Raw genomic sequence first — 23,012 nt, 5'->3', positions numbered from 1 at the left:
TCAGACGATTATAACTTGTTTTCATTTAGTAATATGAATGACATTTCCGTGAAATTTTTGACAAATAAATTTTGTATATTTCATTGACATTTAAAGCTAACCTAGTACATTATAAGTTGTAAGAAAATATCATTAATATTATATTGTTAAATATTATTAAAAGTAGTGGTCTCAATTGTTTCTATAAAACAAAGATGTTGGCAGAATCGTCTATTATATAATGTCATCTATGCAAATGCAGTAACCATCTAGATTATGTTGGAGACCCAAAATGTCTAATACAAATGAGGTAAGTTGCAAAAATTTATAAATAATTAAGTAATCAAAGGCAATAGATTCTGGCGGCATCACCGCCACACCTATTTCTGCCTAATAACAGTAGTGTCAAGCGCTGCTGTGTTCAGTTTTGAAGGGTGTGGTAAAGGAGACATACTTTTCCGAGGCGTTCCAACTAAGTCCAGTTCCAGGGGCAGCGGCACATCTGTAGCCGCTCTCAGGTAGGAATATCTTATCCTATCTGGAGATTATTACAGATATTGCTCGTACTAACAATAAAAATTTTATAATAGGAACAAAGGTAGCAAGTCGGAGGCTACCGTCCTGCTCAGAAATTTTGTAGTGAATCATTATTATATTAATTGAAAATAGCTAGACTATATATATTTTTTTATTTTTACCTGGCTGAGGAAAGCAATGTTTTAAGTGTATGGATGTATGTCTGTATATATGTCGGCCGAATTTTAACTTATGGGGTATTATCTGATTTTTCTAAATAATGGGGGTAACATGGGCTATATTTTTAAGCAGTCGAGTTTATTTTTTATAATAATTCCTAAATAAATTAATTACTATCAAGTTGACGTTTTTTATTTTTATTACCATACCTTAATTTTTGTATCATAATTTTAGAAAGAAGAGAAACCTAAACAAGAAGATGATGTACCTAAAACAATACCTCCTAAAGCGACGGTTTGTATAAAATAAACATAGTTTACAAAGAAAACTAATTACTAATTTGATATTTTCTTTCTTCATTTTTTTATTCTATGTTATATTCTAACCTAACCTAACCTACACTTCGTTGTAAAGCTATAATACGATGAATGTTGTATATACCTGTAATGGCGAATCACACTGAATAGAACATATTGTAATATTAATATTAAGGAATGTCTAGTGATAAGTCGATGGTGCATCTAAATAAAAAAAAAATGATAACAATTTTGTTTTTCGTTTTATTAATCATTCTTTTCTGCATGTTTTCAGCCTGATCGCAGTAAATCGACAACAGGAGAATCGGTAAGTACAAAGTACAACCTTTTAAATATCGCCGTGTATGTGGGTATTATGTAACTTTCCATCAGAAAATATTTTAGCAAAAGATATTAATAGATACCACAGAGCTCTTTGAAAATTCTCAATAACAGACGATAAAAGTAAAAATGTAAAAGGAAAAACCAAAATAAAAGTATACATTGATATAAGTAACAAATTTTGTTCGGTTTGAACAATTATTTTTGCCAGGACTATGCGTGGAAGGAACTTCTTCCCAAGTTATCGGAGCGCACTAACAAGAGGCACTTCACAGAGAGCTTTTGTTAAAAAGAACTTGCACTAGCAACTCTTCGTTCGTAGTTCGTAGTAAATGTTCATAGGCGACTGTCACTGCTTTCAAGTAGCCCGTCTGATTTATCGCTAGGTTTAATTAGTTCTTCTCCCAGTAGGCTGAGGACTAAAATAGGGCAACGGTATCCCCTGCCTGTCGTAAGAGACGACTAAAAAGGGGCTACCGGGGTTGCGGGCGGTGAGAGTGGAAGCTCGATCCCTAAGAAGAAAGGAGGTATGTGTGGTCGCATACCATCGTTAACACGAGATGGTGTGGGAGAAGCGTAAATTGCTCCTCCCAGGGCAGAATCCGATAGAGGCATCGCGCTTGGAGGACTCCGGATGTGTTGCGTCGGAGATCCGGGGTCTTCCACCAAGCGCTAAGAACGGCCAGCTTCTTAGTGCGTTAAAATTCCCACGTATTTCGACGTTGCTCTTACGGCATCAGGTATCTTTTGAAGGTTTCCGCCTCGTGAACAAAAAAAACAAAGTAATAAAAGCGAGTAATAAGCGTAATAAAAAAAATAAGAGAACAGAGAAGGAATATGAAATTACGAAGTTTCTTTCAGCAAGATGACATCGCATCGCTCTGCACGTTGCAAATGGAGGTGACGGAATATTTGGAGAGGACAGAAAGTACTAATTATCATGAGATGTATCCCGGCGTTGAGATGATAGAATACGACTACAGAGCTGAGAGACGTAGCCTGTATGCTACTAAGTAAGTCAACAGCATCATTATAAAATTGGTGGAAATATTCCGTTCGCTTGCGCTTAGAATAGGATTGGGAAAATATTTTGATTTGGGAAAATATTTATTCTGATACATTCTTGCCTCCTTACGAGTAGCTTTGACGTAAAGGAACATTATTTGTTTCGCCGTATCTACAATACTGTTTTGAACCCCCCTTTAATAAAGTAATAGTTATGCCCACCGACCTGTTGGGTACAAAACAAATACAGGTCTGTGGTTATGCCCATAGATGTAACGAAGTCTCTTCAATTCTGTTTGATCCTGATGAGTGCTGACTGTATCCTATTCAAAATTACGTTCTGTATCCTTCAAAATTACGAATATTTGGTCCCTCAATATTCTCAAGATAAAATATATATATAAAAAAAATATATTATAACTAACCGATCACCCTCATCATTGTCTTTAATATTCTTCTTATTAAGTTTAATTCTTAAAATAAGAAATATTTTTGTAATCTCCTGGCACATTCAACTTAATACTTATCTTCTTAATTTCCATTATCTTCAGTATACTAGAATCTATCGCGCACTTAATCAAAGGGTGTCTCGGCGCTGGTATCATGGGAATGCACGAAGCGTACATGTATGGAGGTCTCTGGGCTTCCCTAGCCTCTACCATCCTTATTGGACTCCTCGTTTTTTCGTCCATGTTTGTAAGTAAGAACTAAAATACATTGAATATTATTTTTATTGCTTTTTACATTATTGCTGGAAAATGTTTGCTAAAAGAACATGCAGTTCTCCTGATGGTAAATGGCAATTGACCTCCATGAACATGTCAAATGTAATCAAGCTCAGTTAAGATTGGAAGCCTGTCTGATATCGGTGACAGATGCGTTGCTCTTGCTAGCCCTTTTTTTTGTTTTTTGTTTTTTTTCGAGGGGGAAACCTTCAAAAGGTACCCGATGACGTGGGAGCGATGCCAGGTTATGTGGGATTTTTACCGCACCAAAACCCCCCCGGCGGCAGTCCTCAGCGCTTGGTGGAGAACTCCGGGATCTCCGATGGAACACAACTAATAAGGGCGTTGCCTTAGACTAGCTGCCTAAGGACTTAATTGGGAAAATGTATCTATTTCAACGTGCCTTCAAACCAGAACACAATATACAACAGAAATAGTTGTGGGGGTGGTAACTTTGGCGTCAAACTGCAAAGGGAACCTTCTGATCTGCAGTATGAACTTAAAAAGCTTTAGAAAGATACATTCACCGAAATTTTATGAAACAAATATTTTAAAACTTAAAATTTTCTGATATTTCTTTAATTTCATCAACAGACCCTAGTAAACTCAGCCCAAACGATGTACAACCGGCTACGGGTTGGCAGGCTCTCCTACCCGGACCTTGCGGAGGTAGCAGTGGCCACTGGACCCATGACGGCCTGCCGACCGTACAGCAAAGTTTTCAGGTAGCTTTTGATATGTTACTGAGAGGTGAAACTAATTGTACATTATTCAATTGTTATCACTCGTATGTCCTTAGAAGACTATAGAACACAGGCAATGACGTGTATGTGACGTAATGATGTGATTAGATTCCTACTTGAGGTCGGCCACAGATCACTACCCATAAAGACTCGTTAGATTCCAGCTGCCTCGGAAAAGTATGTCACCGCTCCCACACCCTCAAAATCAAAAGACAGAAGCGCTTAACACTTGCTGTTATTAGGCAGAAGTAAATGTGACGGCACCGCGGTGGTACCGCCGGAGTCGAACCACAGAGGGTTCTACCCTTAAAACTTCTTCAATACAATATAATAGTTTTAATTTTCATTTAAATGTCCTATATTACTACATTAGTTTAATTAAGTCAGATACCTTCTGACCTAGCTTTTTAGATTACTTAAGGTCGTAATAGTTAGCCGAGCGTTGAAATTCAGACATTACAGCGTTTGAGGCTAATTTATCACCACTCCAAGTTTGTTCCAGATTTATTGTAGGTATTAACGTGTTTAAATGTGGGCTCGTAGTAATAACGATAATTTAGGTCTAAAAGACAATCAACTGATTTACGCTTTTTATTACAAAGGAATTATTTTGAAACTATATGAATGAGACTTTTTATGGACAAACATTTTCTTGTATGACAAACCGTAGGTACATCGTCGTCGTTAGCAATCCATTACTGGCCCACTGCTGAGTACGGGTACCCTCTCAAAGTGACAAGGATTAGGTCATAGTCCACCGCGCTGGCCTAGTGCGAATTAGGAGACATTATAGCCGTGTAAATTTCCTCTTGATATTTTCATTCGCAATTAAAGCAAGTGATAATCAATTAGGATTACGCACATAACTTTGAAATTAAAATCTGGGCTTCGAACCCCGATTGAGAGACAAGTTTTGTAGCGCATGTCGTGGTGGTGGTCAATTAAAATGAAAAATACCTAAATTGTGAATAATATAATTATACAGTAAAATGTATCATTCCATTATAATAAGCAATTTGTTTATACGTTTCAGATATCTAGTGGAATTATTTCTGTATATTGAGTTTTGTGGAACATGTTGCATTTTCCAAATAATGATCGCGCATACTCTTAAGGAGGTAAGCAAATTTATATTCATATACAGGGTGAATTTTTAAAACGGGCCTTCAGGGCCAAATCCGATTTGGGCCGATTTTGATAAAAACTAAAACTGCATCATTACTTTTTTAAAATAACTTTTTACCTAGCCGGGAATCGAACGAGTTCATTTTGAAAAAAAATGCACCCTCTATATTATTCCACTATCTGATAGTGTTGCTTATAAGGATCAAAATCTGGAAAGTAATGATAAATGACAAACTAAAGGAAAAGCCTCAATTTTAAGAAAATACATATTTTTCCATATTAATTTGGCAGTTAAGTTCCCGCCATTCATGAATTTTAACATTTCGTGTATTGACATTTTTTTTTGGCTCAATGTTTCTAATCATTCGAAATGGACGTTTTGTTTCCCAATAATTTATATTTTTATGTCCGACTTAGCTTTGGGCGGAGTTTCGTTTAATATAGTTGTAAAGTTGACAATTTGCGAGAATTACTTTTAGAGTCGAATCCGAGTGATTACTAAAAAAAGAGATATAGAAAATCATATTTAACGTTGAAACGAAGTTGTAAACAACAAACAATAAGAATTTACTATTTAATCAGTTATCTATTTTCATTAAAAATAAATCCTAAAAACGGCGGTAACTTATTTGCCAAACTATTACTTTCTCATACTAAGCCATATGCCATAGTTATAACATCGAATAATTAGTTAATTAGTTGTTTAACCAAAAAATTCTTCAATGCTATGACTTATGTATGTTTCTAAAGAATTATACATAAATCATTTGTTATGTATAATCCTTAAGGATTAGTATGCCAATGTATGGAAAAATACGTATTTTCTTCAAAATTTTCCTTTTCCTTTAATTTGTCACATAACATTACTTCCCAGAATTTTATCCTTATAAGCGACACTATCAGATAGCGAAATAATATAGAGGTGTATTTTTTTTCAAAATGAACTCGTTCGATTCCCGGCTAAGGAAAAAAAATATTTTAAAAAACTAATGATGCAGTTTTAGTTTTTATCAAAATCGGCCTCGTAACTCCTTTCAGCATTTTTCGCTAATCCTTATAGTTTCGGATTTGGCCCTGAAGGTCCGTTTTAAAAATTCATCCTGTATATGTCACGAATGAAGTTGCAAGTGTTTCTTTTATAATATACGAGTAGCAGACGAACATCCAGTCCGATTTGAAAGGTGGGTTATACCATCTATGATTCACCTCCGGCAGCACCACACCTATTTTTGCCGAATAACGACAGTGTTAAGCGCTGCTGTGTTATGGTTTGAAGGGTGTGGCAAGGGAGACATACTTTTCCGAGGCGACGTTAGCCCTTAGGGGTCGCGGCGCATCTATGGCCGACCTCAGGTAGGAATCTAATCTTATCTGGGGTTGATTACAAATGTAGGAGGCAGTAAGCACATATCATCAGGTGGACTGTTAGCTCGTCCGCTACTCTTGTATTAAAAAATATATCACTTTTGTTAAACTAAAATATAGTTTATTTTTCCAGGTTTTAGAAGCAATATCATCAAGAATAAGTGACAGAGACTTATCAATAAGTTTATACGTGTTGATCATCACGGTGCCACTAATAATATTGTGTTTGATAAGAAGTCTTAAATATTTAGCGCCGTTCTCTCTAATGGCTGATATATTTTGTGGTTAGACTTATAGTTCTACTTTACATTCATCATGATCATCATCAGCAAACCATTACTGTCCCATTGCTGGGCACGGGTCTCCTCTCATAACGAGAAGGATTAGGCCATAGTCCACCGCGCTGGCCAATTGCATATTGGTAGACTTCACATAGCTTTGAGACCTTTTTTATAAATCCATCAAATGTGCAGGTTTCCACACGATGTTTTCCTTCACCGTTTAGCAAGTGATAATCAATTTCCAATACGCACATAACTTTGAAAAAATCAGAGGTCTGGTATTTGAACCTCGGACTCCTCGATCGAGAGGCCGAGTTTCTTAACCACTAGGCTACTATCACTGCCTTCTACTTTAGATTACTTAATATTAATGATGATTAGTAATATTATTGTATTTTTAAAATATTCATAACCCGCTTGCTTGTATACAGTTACCAATCTATTAAGTTAAGCAATGTCGGACGCAGTCGGCAGTGGGATGGGTGACCACTAGTGGTTTTTCATGCTCGGTTACTTGCAGTCAGAGAGTACGAGTACGTTGGCTTAACGTACTTCATTCCAAGCTATAACAGGATATTAGCTGTAAAATCTTATTATTGGCCTTATGACTTGAAATATTCGACATGCATTGATTTAGAGACCTAACCTTTACTTACGCCCATTAATAATAATCAACCTATCCATTGTTTTACCTTTTTTTTTGTTTACGAGGGGGAAACCTTCAAAAGGTACCCGACGACGTGGGAGCGACGCCGGGTTATGTGGGACTTTTACCGCACTAAAACCCCCCGGTAGCCGTCCTCAGCGCTTGACGGAGAACTCCGGGATCTCCGATGGAAACCAACCGGAGTCCTCCGAGCGCGATGCCCCTATCGGGCTCTGCCCTTGGGGGAGCAATTTACGCTCCTCCCGCACACCTGGTGTTTACGACGGTATGCGGCCACACACACCGCCGTCCTTCCCGGGGTTACTTGTTGGACGGTTCGAGCTCCCACTCTTGCCGCCCGCAATCCCGGAAGCCCCCTTTTACGACAAGCAAGAGATACCGTAGCCCTATTCTAGTCCCGGGACTACAGGGAAAATCCATTTTTTTACCTACCAAATACCGACATTTGATAATTATACTAGAAATTTTCGGTTTTTGGCAAGATCTATATATAATATCTAAGCCTCTGCTATGAGTGGGAAGAAACCAATGCCCAGCACCTAAGTTCTAACTAAGTAGTAACTCCCAAACAGCCAATACGATATTAATACAAGTGTTTAACTTGCAGCGATATGCGTGCTCACCACCATGTACTACAGCATCAGCGTCGCGCCGGATCTTAGCGAGCGGCCCGCGTGGAAGAGCATCCATGGCTGGTTTCGTTTCTGTGGCGTTTGTCTCTACACGGTTGATGGCATCGGTGTAACGCTACCAATTGAGAACAACATGCGCAAACCCCAGTACATCATTGTCGTGCTGCAGTGCGGTCGGTTTAGTTGCGTTTCGGTTGTTGAATGAATAAATGAGTGTTATATTTGTGAAAGGGTTGCTGCGTAATAGACTTGGCGATATTTGGCGAACGTTTTGTCAAACATTTTTAAAGAGTTTGAGTTTTTATTCGTTTAACTAAAGCAGTAGGCATAAGTGTATAACTACGGCTTATGTGATGTCAAGTAATTACTGTTGCCCATGGCCGTAAACTACACATAAAAAATGTTTACCAAAAAAATACAACCGACTTCTATGTCACTACAAAGTAGAAAATAATTGAAATAAATATTGGTTTAGTACATAGTTCTGAAGTCGGCGATCAATATATTTCGTTGGATAACGGCGTAAACAGCGTCCAATATGAGCGCCGACTTCAGAAATTTAAAATATCTTTTTTCCAACAAAAAATCTTCAAAATCGGTTCATAAACGACGAAGTTATCCGCGAACAAACATAAAAATTATACGGTCGAATTGAGAAACCTCCACCTTTTTTGAAGTTGGTTAAAAACAGTATAAATAAACAGAGCAAATTAAACTTCTTTATATGAAACTGTACTGTGTTCTAGTTTAAAGTTAGGAATTACACAAGACATTTGAAGGTGGTAGAACCCATTGTAGTTCGACTTCAGAGGCACCACTGCCATACCTATTAGTACCGCCGAATAACAGCAGTTTTAAGCACTACTGTGTTCTGTTTTGAAAAATGTGGTAAGGGAGACATACTTTACTGAAGCGATTCAATTTAATCCCGAAGGGTAGCGACGCATCTATGGCCGACTTTAGATAGGCATCTAATCTTATCCGGGATTGGCCTCTTAGCCGCAGATATGTCTTTCTGAAGTTGAGTCTTAGGTACTACTTAATTTCATAAAACAAAAATCATCTAAATCCAAAAGTCTGGCAACCCTACAAATGGCGCTAAGTGAATATGGAATTGATTTAACATCTAATATTCTATTTACTTTGGATCGCTGTAATACTGTTTACACGCTTTTGTGTTCTATAATTCAATACTGCTTAATACGTTATATACGGAAGTGTGATATATAGTACTAGTTGCCCGGCAAGTGTTGCCGTATAAATAAGAAAAATGTTAAAGGTGAACAACCCTTATCACTTAGGGGTATGAAAAATAGATAGTAGCCGATTCTACTGAATATGCATATAAAATTTGGTGAAAAACGGTAAAGCCGTTTCGAAGGAGTACGGTAACTAACATTGTGACACGAAAATTGTAAATATAAGATAATATACCAAAGTACAATATAGACTGTTGTATCAAAGTACAATATAGAAGCTTCAAGTAAAGGCAATAGAGGTCCCCTAACAGATTCAAGTAGCAATTCACAGTGGATGAAGGTGGTAGAACCCTTTGTGGTTCGACTCCGGCGGCACCACCACCACACCTATTTCTACCTAATAACAGCAGTGTTAGGCGCTGCTGTGTTCCGGTTTGAAGGGTGTGGTAAGGGAAACAGACTTTTCCGAGGCGGTCCAGCTTAGTCTTCAGGAGAAGCGGCGCATCTGTGGCCGAGCTCAGGTTGACCACAAATGCGCCTCTATCCCTGAGAACTAAGCTGGAATGCCTCTTAAAAGTATGTGTTTCAAACCAGGATATAACAGCGCTTAACAATACTGTTATGAGGTTGGAATAGGCTGTATAGATATTTATCTTATTCTCCATTTTAATTTCAGGTATGGCAGTTGTGGTGGCCTTAGTGGGAATAATTGGTTTCTTTGGCTACTGGGCGTGGGGAGAGACCTGCAGATCACCCATCACGATCCACATGCCTATGGAAACGTATGTTTAAATATTTTTGAAACAGTAAAAATACAGAAATTAAATAACAAAAACACCTGTAACACACCCAGATCCATGGTCTCCATTTAGCGGGAAATGTTGAGGCCATAGTCCATACTAAACAAGTACGGATTGGTAGACTTCACATATTACTACAGAAATCTTTTTAACACGCTTCTATTAGCTTGGGTTGTATGTATGTATGTATGTAAGTAACTATGTAACGGAAAGATTGAACTCGATTTCTATCCACTTTGAACGTTTAGTTTAATTCAAAATTTTGAAGAATTTCTGGCGCTTTTCGAAAACTGATAAATGGAGCTCCCCACGCTTTTTTCACAATTATACTATTTACTGTTCCTTAATTGATTCGTAGATTGAAAATTATTTTCTACTGTTTAGTTGATTTTATCATAAAAGCATGTTTTTTAGTTTTTTAAACTACATATATTTATTTTAATATGATTCAATAGATATCATATCGATATCAGGATTGTATTTCCTCAAAAGTTTTTTTCGCAGTTAAAGTAAGTCAATTTGTCCGATTTTATTCCGTCCCAAATAACCTAAATAATCAAAACTCACACATAATTGTAAAAAATCAAATGTTTTGAACCCCGAACTCTCATTGAGACAAACCGAAATTAAAAACACAACTGTTTTTCTTGTTGAATTATAATTAACGTAATTGCAATAATAACTTTCATTACAAATACATAAAGACTTCGACTGCACAATTAAACCTTTATGCATTTAAGCGGTTATGCTAAACCTAACACATTACATTACAGTACGTTACATTACACTCATGGCCGGAGTCTAATTGTTTCTGAGATCACTGGAGCCCCATTTTCTCTATCTGTTACCACGGACAAAATTATTTTAACTGCAAGCTTATTACGAGGAAACTGGGTTTCGTATGTTGTGGGGCAGACGATCATGTACATACAAAATATGTATGAGATTTTAAGTATTGTAACATTTTTTTATAATATAAACGTTGCAATGCCACTCGGTCACATTTCAAGCCTACACAAGATCGAACTTGTGGTGATTTTTCGCAACTGAGGCAGAGATTAGTGTAACGGTGATTTTTTTTATATAATATAAGAGTAGCAGACGAGCATGCAGTCCACCAGATGGTAAGTGGCTACTGCCGCCCATGGATATCTGTAATCAACCCCAGATAGGATCAGATATTCCTACCGGAGGTCGGCCACAGATGCGCCGCTACGCCCTGAGGACTAAGCTGGGACGCCTCGGAAAAGTCTATCTCCCTTACCACACCCTTCAAACACAGCAGTGCCTAACACTGCTGTTATTAGGTAGAAATAGGTGTTGCGGTGGTGCCGCCGGGTCGAACCACAAAGGGTTCTACCACCTTCAGATGTGTCGCCATAGCCAAATGTCTAGAAATTTAACCATCTTTTGAGGTGTGTATATTAGAAATTTAATTCCATCCATTCATCAGCAGTTTAAGGTCCACTGCTAGACATAAGCCTCCATACTAGTTAACGACACTAACCGATCCCGGGCCCTTTGAATCCAACGGTTTCTCGTCGTCTTCTATCGTCGGTCCACCGTCCGTGTGCTCCTTTTGCTTAAACGTGGTCGCAATTCGAGGACCTTTCTTCCCCATCGGATTTCGGTCCTCCCAGTGATACGACCGAAAGTGGGAAAGTTTAAATAAAATATAAAATAAAAAAAATAAAGTGAACCGTACTCCTATTAAATTATATATTAAAACAGAAATACGTACATAAAATCAAACGCAAACAAACACTCAGAGAAAAAGAGATAATAAAATAAAATACACATATCTTATGAAAGACGTTCAAAATAATTTCATATGCAACAAAATATGATGAATGGTATGGAACTTCTGAAAACAATAGTCTTTGGTATTTCAGAGCCCCAATTATAATGCAGTTTCTGTTAGTAGCGTCTCTGGCTGTAACGTTCGCTGTACACTTTTGGGTGCCTTTCAGAGTAATATGGCACTACATTGGAAAACGGTACAAGAGGTATGTTACTGCATTACAAAGTACGAGTATAAGTTTTCGTAAGGCGCTTTGAAAATGAGAGCGAAATAACAACGTTACTCAAATAAATATTTGTAGTTAAATAAAAAGAGGGTATTGTGTCGATTTTCTTATGTACCTACTTAAGTGTGTTTTACTGTTATTTATAAGTTTTTACCACGAAGCCATGATATGGATATTGGATATTACTTAAATGAAACGGAAAAAAAAATAAAAAAAAGTTGTGTTAAGACTTTGTTTATCTATTTTTTAAGGAATTACTTGACTTTTACAGGAAAATACATTATTTTATTTCAGGAAACGGGACATATGGGAAAGGATCTATAGAACTCTAAATGTTTTACTGATAACAGGCCTCTCTATAGCTTTCCCAAACCTCCATAATTGGATGAGTTTTGTAAGTTTATTCAAAAATTAACTGTACCAAGGCTTCATTGCATGCATTTTGTAAAAAATCTAATGGATAAAAGATGTCTGCCTAATTTAAAATTTAACTGTCATTGTGCTATGGAGAAATTTATTCATACTAGTTCATATTCATATTAGTTTATAATAGTATAGTTTAAGAAATAGATACTACTTGTTTTTTGTTTTTAGTTTTGGAAATACTAGCTTATGATGTTCCTATAATGTTATTAGGCAGGAATTGGTCCGGTGGTGGTGCCCCTGTACCCTTGGGACTAGAATAGGGCTACGGTATTCCCTGCCTGTCGTAAAAGGCGACTAAAAGGGGACTTCTGGGGTTGCGGGCGGTAAGAGTGGGAGCTCGAACTGTCCAGCAAGTAACCCCGGGAAGGACGACGGTGTCCCAGAGTTCTCCACCAAGCGCTGAAGACGGCCACCGGGGGTTTTAGTGCGGTAAAAATCCCACATAACCCGGCGTCGCTCCCACGTCATCGGGTACCTTATGAAGGTTTCCCCCTCGGAAACAAAAAAAAAATAGGTTCGGTGGTGGTGTGCGCGAAGTTGAACCACAGAGAGTTTCTACCACCTTCAACTACTTGCTATCGAATTATCCAATGAGATTACTTGTTTTTTCAGCTTGGGAATTTCTTTCTCGGCTTCATCGTATTCATATTCCCGGCAATTATTGAAACTCTAGTAATGTGGAAGGATAAACGAGGAATTGAGTATGTTAACTTTTTATTACTAATCATCCATTTTATCCATCAAATTTTAAAAACCCATTGAGTAGAAGTAAAATTCCCCTTTTTTTAAGAAATTATTGGCTGGTCTACCCATTTACTTTATTATTATACTTACATACTTAACTGTTTTTGATGTGAAACATCTATAGCCGCACGTAAAACCGATTTCTGGCGTGGCGACGCATGCCGACGATGGTATATATATACAGTCTATATGCAGTAGTGTGTACGGTGTGGCGACGCGTCGCCATGCGCAATCGAATTCAATAAATAGTCATCGTTATCTGGAAAAAACCGTAATATTTTATTTTATCATTATGACATATTTAGTTCCTATCACAATATGTTCTTTTCTGCATATTACTTTTACAAAATAATGTCGATGTTTCACATCTGCCAGGCGTCCCGTGACGGCTCACATTTTTTTTTTCTTTTTTCAGATGGAGATCGTTAAAAGACGTCTGCTTCATTGTAATAGGAATATTATTGTGTTGTGGAGCAATTTATTCGTACGATAATGAATAGTTTAAGAAGTGGATACTTGTTTTATTTTCCAAACTTGACGTCATCACTAGCGCACTTTCTTATATAACTACAGATTGTGGCGGTACGATTTCGATCTCTGGACAGACAAATATCAAATGATGAATTAAGAAGCTCTAACTAAACTCGATCAGAGATCCGTTAGAAATAGATGTGACAGTGGTTTTTCCTTTTTTTTTCGTGGGGAACCCTTCATGGGTTCCTCTAAGCTGCGGGGGTAGCGGACAGGATATGCCGGACTCCTATCGGCTAAAACCCCACGGTGTTCCTCTGGACGCCTTTTGTCGGGACCACGGGTACGCTAATAGCACTCGTCCGCGATCCCGACGGCGTTTGCCCACGTCCGGGCCTGTCTCAGTTAGGGATGGAGCTGGAGCTACTCCATCCGCTCATCTTTGAGGTGCACGCGGGAACACCGCGCGCGCCACCTCGAGGCTTAATGGTGTTTTTGACGTAGGACACCTCCGTGTCCTACGGCAATGCCTCCGTTATGGAAAGAACCACAACTACCTAAAGAGATAGCGCTGCCGCCCGATACGGGACAGACGCAGCGTACCGTCGAGATATTACTGCGGCCCGATATGGGGCATACGCAGTGTATCCCAACCTCCACTGGAGCGCTTTAGCTTCACCCGCTGCTGGATCGCAACGGGCTACTGAGCCCCCCCCCACCACGACAAGGCGTACTCCAACTTGGGGGGGAGTGGTTTATCCCTGGTCTAACCATACAAGTACCTACTACTCTCTACCTCTTAATGTTAATCTATAAAAATTCAAATAGGTTCTTTACGGAGCACTTCTTCTATAATAATACAATATGCTTCTCCGAAGTATTCCAACTTAATCCTCCAGGGTATTAACGCATCTGTAGACGACTATAAATAGGACTCTTACTTTAGGTTTTGAAGGTGGTAGAACCCTTTGTGGTGCGACTCCGGTGGCACCACCGCCACACCTATTTCTATCTAATAACAGCAGTGTTAGGCGCTGCTGTGTTCCGGTTTGAAGGGTGTGGTATGGGAGACAGACTTTTCCGAGGCGTTCCAGCTTTGTCCTCAGGGGTTGCGGCGCATCTGTGACTGGCCTTAGCTAGGAATACCTAATTCTATCTCGGATTGATTACAGATGCCCATGGGCGGCAGTAGCCACTTACCATCAGGTGGACTGCATGCTCTTCTACTACTCCTGTATTATAAAAAAAAGGTATCTGGGTTGATTACAGATGTCCATGGGCGACAGTAGCACTCACCAACAGATGGAGGGCATGCTCGTTTGTTATTATTTATTTTATATTCATTATAAAAAAAACATTATCCACTATCAGTATATTTACTTTACTTGCTTCATAATTTCAGCATTTTTGAAAATTATCAAGGAATTTCAAAAGCAAATTAAACCAAAACTATTTTATGGGTCATTCGTTTTTAATGGCATCGCGGTTGGCTACTAATTCCGTTTCGCGCTTGACGTTAAAATTTAATTAGCAAATGTCAGCTTACTCTTTAGTCTTAGGACCTAATTTTAATTTCTCGCAAGGCGACCTAATTGAATAGCTTATTAAGAATTTTCTTTTTAACTGAAACTTATATCAGTAACATAATGTTTTATTATAAGCAAATCATTTACATTAAAATGTCTATTCATTTGTTCAAAATAGTCTGCCATTTTAAAACCCTATTTATTTTCTCTAAAGATTTTTTTTTTGTGTAATCCTATGTGCTAATTAATCTTAGAAATTATTGTTTCAATTTGGTCGCTTGAATAAAAAATGTAACATAAAAATAAAACTTAAATAACTATCTAATTAGTTATTGTTTTAAAAAAGATTCCTTTACTAAAGATGTGATTTCACAAAATGTAAATAATGTGACATAGAAAATAAATTATTTACGTATTTATGGTGGCGCCTTATCGTATTATAATATCAAAGTTAACACAATACGGCGAACAAAAATTTTGCTATTATAAATTAGTAGGCGCTTTATTGTTGGAAAGTTCTCAAATGGACGGTAATACGTTGTAAAACCAGTAAAATTAACTTTGAACAAAATTATAATAATTCTGGAAAATGCCGAAATTTTCCAATTTTCATGAAATGGGACCCCTCGTCTGCTACTTCATATGCTGTGTTCTGTATTTCTCGGGAACCTCTTTTTATTTTATTATTTTTAGTATTGGCTGCTATAGTGACCATAGTAATATACAATGTGTAAAAAATCCAAACACTTAATTACCTAGGTAGCTACGAGAGTTTTAGACCTGTGACAAACGGACAGACAGTAGAAGTTAAGTAACAAGGTACTATTTTTACGGATTGGATACAGAACCCTACATAAAACTAAATACATACAACTAAACACACCACCTCCTTTTTCGAAGTCTGTAAAAAAATAGTCAATGAAGTATTTTTGAATAACTGTGTTATTTATTTTTATACTAGTTTTTGCCCGCGGCTTCGCCCGCGTTAAAAGAAAATAATATTACATACCTACTTACATACATAAAACTGAAATTTCATACCTTCAACCTTGCTAAAGATCATCACTTGATCAAATGCATCATAATCGATGTTTTGGGTCCAAAAGATCAATTCTCCGATTAATCGATCATAGATCGCCACCCCTAGTTCCCGTAGGATTTCCGGGATAAAAACTATCCTATGTCCTTTCTCGGGTCTCAGACTATCTTTGTACAAAATTTTATTAAAATCGGTTCAGTTTGGGCGTGAAGAAGAGACAACCAGACAGACAGACAGACAGAGTTACTTTCGGATTTTTAATATTAGTAGGATTTTGAATAATTGTGTTATTTATTTTTATACTAACTTGTTGAATTTTCTTCCTCAATTTCAATTAAATATTATCGTTTAAATTACTTCACTGAAGTATTTGCGGATGTATTAATGAATTCCCTTTACGATCTACAAATGCCGACACTTCAAGAACATTAGCTCGTTGAAAAGGATTATAACATTATATTATAGTTGTTATCAGTGTTACTTACTTTGGAATTATAAAGTAGGTTGGAGATTAACATTGTTATTTAAAAGCCTAACATTGTCTCATTTAAATTTAGAAACAAAAATAAACTTATTTGTTACGAAATATTTTATTAACTAATTTGAATGAAGAACAAATGTTTCTTTCTTTTCATCTTTCTTTCTTTAAATGTTTCTTTGGTTATTCTTTTTTTTGTTTCTTAATAACAGAACTTTACTTAAAGTCAAATTCAAAGTTATTAATTATAATTTAAATAATTTTTCTTTCCTTCAATATAAGGTCGTTTTTTCAGGTCTTTAGATTGTTTAGTACCTACCTTCTACACTACCTACTTCCTGAAGTTATCAAATAAAATCAAATCAATTTATGTGTAAAGTAATAACAACAATCTTGCATAAGTAGAACAATAGGTAAGTTAATTTTATATATAAAATCCTCGTGTCAAAATGTTAGTTACCGTACTCCTCCAAAACGGCTTTACCGATTTTCACCAAATTTTATAATATATGCATATTCAGTAGGTCTGAGAATCGACTACTATCTATTTTTCATACCCCTAAGTGATAAGAGTTGTTCACCCTTAACATTTTTTTATTTATATGGCAACACAACGCTTGCCGGGTCAGTAGTATTACATATTATTATATAATATTTATTCTATGAATATGGCTAGTGAGGCTATGTATTTTGCTAAACAGCAGCAATAAGTTTGATATGTTCGATCCACTAGTAAACACTAGTGGATCGAACATATCAAAATTATTGCTTTTACTCTTGAATGTCCGTGATATGCAAGATCACCAGAGACATAATATCGGAAAGATGTTAGTAGTCAATGACCGTATCCATTCGCAGTACAAAGACGTACTAATCAGACCGATGAAACAAAAAGACAAATATGAGCAAACGTTTTGTTCAGTAGCACTACCATGAGTTTACAAAAGTATTACTCGCTAGCGACTGCGTAAAATAAATGTATGAAAAATTGTACAGCGCCTCTGGTGGTTACTCGTAGAACTAAAATCCGTAGTGGCGTAACTCGATACGTAAAAAACCTATCGAAATCAAATCGCTAGCGAATGTCATTATGATCTATTGCCATACAAATTCGGTCCCATGAGTCATTAATTTGACAGACGTTGTCAAGAAATACCGTAACGATAGTAGTTATGTTATTCACTAGCAAAATGACAATAGTTTTCTATTTACAATTTCTATAGTGGCCTTTCTATGCCAACTCATGGTAATGCTACAGTCACTTATTTTGCCACAGAGTGATTTACATAAGTAATAAGTAAACCTACATATACAAATATGTGTATTTATATCTATACATTTTGCAGCGGAATAAGAATTAGAATTATTAAATTTACAGGGTGAATAAATAGGTAAATTAACGGGTTTTTATTACCGCACATACACGACTTGTAACTTTTTAAAAACTCTTTCACCAAAGAGTACAAATAGCCGCAATGCCAAGTGTGCTTTTTCGACTTTTTTTATAATATAGGAGTAGCAGACGAGCATACAGTCCACCTCATGGTAAGTGGCTACTGCCGCCCATGGACACCTGTAATCAACCCCAGATAGGATTAGATATTCCTACCTGAGGTCGGCCACAGACGCGCCGCTACCCCTGAGGACTAAGCTGAAACGCCTCGGAAACGTATGTCTCCCTTACCACGCGCTTCAAACCAGAACACATCAGCGCTTAACACTGCTGTTATGAGGCAGAAATATGTGTTAACTTATTCACGACTGGTATGGAAATATTAGTATTATATATTATAATATTCGTATTATTTATTATAGTTATTAAAAGTTATGGCTACCATGACCACGTTGTCTATACTTCTATACTAATATTATAAAGAGGAAAACTTTGTTTGTTTGTTTGATTGTAATGAATAGGCTCAAAAACTACTGGACCGATTTTAAAAATTCTTTCACCATTCGAAAGCTACATTATCCACGAGTAACATAGGCTATATTTTATAATAATATGAAATATATTTGATAAGTAGATTTTAAGGCGGTACAAAGTTTGCCGGGTCAGCTAGTCACATATAAGTGTTTATAATTGATGTCAACTTCATTCAAATCGACGTACGTAAGGAACAATTAATATGAAGGTTGTTCCATTCATTTATCATCATTTGGACGAAAATTATTCATATCAACTCAATAACTAATTTATATTAATATTAGAAGACATAGTTCCGCGTCTGTAGATCGTAATGCAAAGTTAAGCAACGCCGAGCGTAGTTACATAATGGATGGGTGACCGTTAGTGGCCACACATGCACGCTTCCGTGCCTCAGTGGGTATGTTAAGAAGTCCGTCCTGGTTATTATCATTGGATACCTATTACTTAGTAAGAGGCCCAAGAGACCACGACACGCATTGTAGACAGTCGACACAGTCTGTAGCGACCAAATCATGGCAAGCAGGGATTATGCTGTGGTCACGTTGTGATAAGTACAAAAACATATTTTATATCACGGCGTGCGTAAATTGACGTTTTACGCACGCTTCGCGTGCGCAAAACCCCCATTTCCGACCCCGTAATATAAAATTTTATACAACACGCGGACGAAAAATGTTTTTCTGACTCGTGTGATTGCAGTCCTCGCCTGCGGCTCGGCCTGCAAACTCACACTTGTCAGAAAAAAATTTTTCGTCCTCGTATTGTAATGTACTATTTATTTAAGAATTTCGCGATGATATATGTGGATAGGATACCAAACACTATTGCATCCAATAAATCCATCCCAAATAATGTCAACAGCACTTGAACGTTGATGACTGACACATGTGTGCACACACACACACAAACAAAGCCGTTAATGAGAACTCATTGGTACAATGAACGGGCGATACTTGAGAAATTGAACATATTAGGGTTCTGTTCGCAGAAAGGTCCCTTCGTGACATCTTTCATTATTTCTCGGTTCTTTTTATTGTTGCCCAAATGAATGGAAGAGCACATCTGCAGCCGGGGACATACAAAGGCATAGTCCGCTCTGAATATAGAAATGAATAGCAAATAGGGTCGCCATAGCACAGATTAATAAATAGTTACTACGTAAGCCATAGCAAATTGTACGACTAAACCTGCTCGCAACAACTTCAGAGCGGACAAGCTGTTTGGCGCGGACTAAAATAAATAAATAACTAGAAAAGGTGGTGGAACAGAACGTTGATCGACTCCAGAGGTATCGCGACACCAATGTCTGCCTAAAAACAGCAGTGTTAAGCATTGATGTGTTCTGGTTTGAAGGACGTGGTAACCGACCGATAAGCGACACATTTCAATAAATCTCCAACAAAATTGTTTAGGCATTTATATAGATAAGAATATAAGCTACTAAATAGTCGCAGAGTCAACTTTTGACAGTCGCGTCAAACACCACAGTTGCTCAAGGGATAGTCAATGTGAGGTCAGCCTTAGTGTGCCCGTAACTCTTAAGGTTTTCTACACTCCTGTGGTTGTAGAAAACGACCTGTAAAAATCGTAGTGTGGATCTGTACCTACACTAGGGTGTTTCATACGTCATGGGTTCTATAAACACACACGAAGACGAATACACAACACACACAAACCCAGAACAGAATATAAATTCATCATTTTGATATCTATCTAACCGGGAATCGAACCCAGAACTCCGGTATGATGACCGATCCACCACGCAGTCACGCAATGGGTAACTAAAAGCATTCAAACATAAGAAATGTTTCATTAGGTTTTTTTGTTATCTTTATTATAGAATAAAGAATTAGATTTGTTTAACATTCATCTGCTTAAAGTAGTATTTTTATTTTACTGTTATAAGTGGATTATAATAATTATTATATTAAGTTACATGTGTTTTACGCAATAAAACAGCCTATTTGTTAATACTAACGTTGAATTAACCGGAAAAATGTAGCTATTACCGGTTTTTACCGGTTCTCAGACATATATAAAGTTTGACTCATAACTTTGACGGTAATAGAACCCGGCACCACCGGCACACATATTTATGCCCTATCTCAGTCTTAAGCGCTGCTTTGTTCCTGTTTGGAGATTTGGTAAGGGAAATACTTATATACGACGCGTTGTAACTTATTTCTTAGTCCCTTGTGAGATGGTACATAGGCTCTTCAAGAGGGGTGCAAAAAGAGTTCTCCTTCGAAGCCGGCGACGCATTGGCGACTCATCTGGTGTTGCAAATGTCCAGGAACGAGGTACCCCGTCTGTCTTATCGTTAGGTATAAATATAAAAAAGGCTTGTGTTCTTCATTGTGGCTTGTGGATTGAGCAGGAATATCACAATTTTGCGTTTACTCTTATGTCTTGGACCCTTCGTAGTTAGAATCCGGCGGCACCACCGCCACACCTATTTCTGCCTTATACCAGGAGTGTTAAGCGCTGTTGCGTTCGGGTTTGAAAGGCGTGGTAAGAAAGACATATTCTTATACGAGACGTTCTAACGTCCTCAGGGGTAGCAATGCAATTTCAAGTAAGAATCTATGGTTATCTGGGGTTGATTACAGATATCCATGGATGGTAGTAGTCGCTTACCTTAGATGGACTGCATGGTAGTTTGCTACTTCTATTATATTACTATAGATAAGTATAGATATCTCACAGCCTTGTAATTTAAAGAAGCCATTAAATGGCTTAAACGGTTGACAATTCTGTCAGCCATTTAATGGCTGTCATGGTGCAATTTACGCGGAATAATGCCGACATGCTCGGTTAAGTGGTGCAAAAACACGAAATCGAAGAAAAAGTGCGGAGAAATATCGTTTTATTCGTAAATGATGTTAAAACTATTTTTTTTAATTCTTCAAATAGTGGAGGAGTGAGTGAGTAATCTTTACTAATCTTTGTATATTACAAATAATGTTACTATGCTTCTATCATAAATAATCTAATTAAAGATCAGTAAAAACCGTGTTTATTGTGATGACGTAATAAGGAAACAACAAACACAAAATATACAGGGAAAAATGTTAAGGATAAAAATGAAACTCGTTTTAGAGCTACCACATCTTGTAGATTCATTTCTGAAACTTAACATGTATGACTTGTATTAATAAAAAATGTAATCTATAATGAAATGCGACCATTTTAGATAACAATCTTTATTGAAACAAGTTATAATTAAAATGATTTTGAATTCGTATACATTAAAGACGAAAGTTAAGCATTGGTAGGATCGGTATCAATGGTTCAATGTCAAGTACCACCACACACATTTCTAACGTGAAGCTGTTCTTGTATTTTAATAATCAAATGTAATTATGGACATTTGTAATCATCCATCCATCCATCCATCCATTAGCTTGTAACAGTCCACTCCTCCAGCCTCCCCTAATCTGAACCACTCCGACCGGTCTTGAGCAGTTTGGATCCAGCGGTTATCCGCCGTCCGCTTTAGGTCGTCAGTCCACCTGGTCGGGAAGCGTCCTGTACTCCTTTTGCCGTGACGTGGTCTCCATTCGAGGACCTTCTTACCGCATCGGTTATCTGTCCTACGAACTATATGGCCAGCCCATTGCCACTTCAGCTTGCTTATTTTGAGAGCTATGTTGGTAACTTTCGTTCTCCTACGGATTTCCTCATTACGGATTTTGTCGCGTAGGGAAATACCGAGCATAGCTCTCTCCATAGCTCGCTGAGCGACTTTGAGTCTTCGTATGAGGCTCACAGTGACAGACCACGTCTCGGCACCGTACGTCATGGCAACCGTACTGGCAACACACACTGCTCGAACATCTTCGACTTCAGGCTCCGAGGTATCTTGGATAAGAAGATGTCACGCAATTTCCCGAACGCTGCCCAACTGAATTGGATTCTACGAGTGACCTTTTTCTCGAAGTTGGACTTACGCATCTAGATTAACTGTCCCTGGTAAACGATTTCGTCAACAACTTCGAGCAGTCTGATGTTGATGGCGAATATATCACTCCATCCTTTCCACTCCATTTCCATTTGTAATCAACTCCAGATAATACGAGACTACTAGTTGAGGTCGCCCACAGACACGTTGCTACCCCTGAGGAGTAAGTTGGAACACCTTGAATAAGTCTCCCTACGATAAATCAGAACACAGCAGCGCTTAACACTGCTGTTATGAGGCAGAAGTAGGTACGGCGGTGGTGCCGCCGGAGTCGAACCACAAATGGTTCTACCACCTTTTAAATCTCTAAGATGTATGGTCATCTCTCGAATGATTTAGTAGTTTTACGATAGCTTACGTAAGTATACTAGTATCTACTTTTATATTATGTATATATACAGAATATGTAATTATACAGATAGGAATGCAATGAAATTAAATCAGTGTGTGAACTGAAAAATTGAACAATCGAACTGAAAAAGAATCTTTGAGAGGCGCCAATTTAAATAGACATACCTATGACATCTAAAGATAACGAACCCCAATTATTTATAT

The 23,012-nt window shown here is 37.5% G+C and overlaps 1 protein-coding gene across 1 annotated transcript; it reads left to right on the top strand.

Moving 5' to 3' along the window:
• The first annotated feature begins 83 nt into the window (after positions 1 to 83).
• Positions 84 to 13,552, top strand: LOC140745756 (proton-coupled amino acid transporter-like protein pathetic). Its single transcript, XM_073077650.1, has 14 exons — positions 84 to 289; positions 910 to 969; positions 1,267 to 1,299; positions 2,175 to 2,326; positions 2,870 to 3,014; positions 3,638 to 3,768; positions 4,820 to 4,904; positions 6,410 to 6,560; positions 7,832 to 8,029; positions 9,732 to 9,837; positions 11,748 to 11,861; positions 12,177 to 12,276; positions 12,921 to 13,009; positions 13,468 to 13,552. The coding sequence occupies exons 1-14, from the start codon at positions 272 to 274 to the stop codon at positions 13,550 to 13,552; spliced, it is 1,467 nt and encodes a 488-aa protein (XP_072933751.1). The 5' UTR covers positions 84 to 271.
• Positions 13,553 to 23,012: the final 9,460 nt, after the last annotated feature.

Source organism: Epargyreus clarus, unplaced genomic scaffold (genome assembly GCF_041222505.1).
Source record: "Epargyreus clarus isolate Ecla_fem2 unplaced genomic scaffold, WU_Ecla_fem_2.2 ptg000011l, whole genome shotgun sequence".
Classification (NCBI taxonomy): domain Eukaryota; kingdom Metazoa; phylum Arthropoda; class Insecta; order Lepidoptera; family Hesperiidae; genus Epargyreus; species Epargyreus clarus.
Note: the sequence above shows the minus strand (reverse complement) of the source record. Positions and strands in the feature narration are given on the sequence as shown.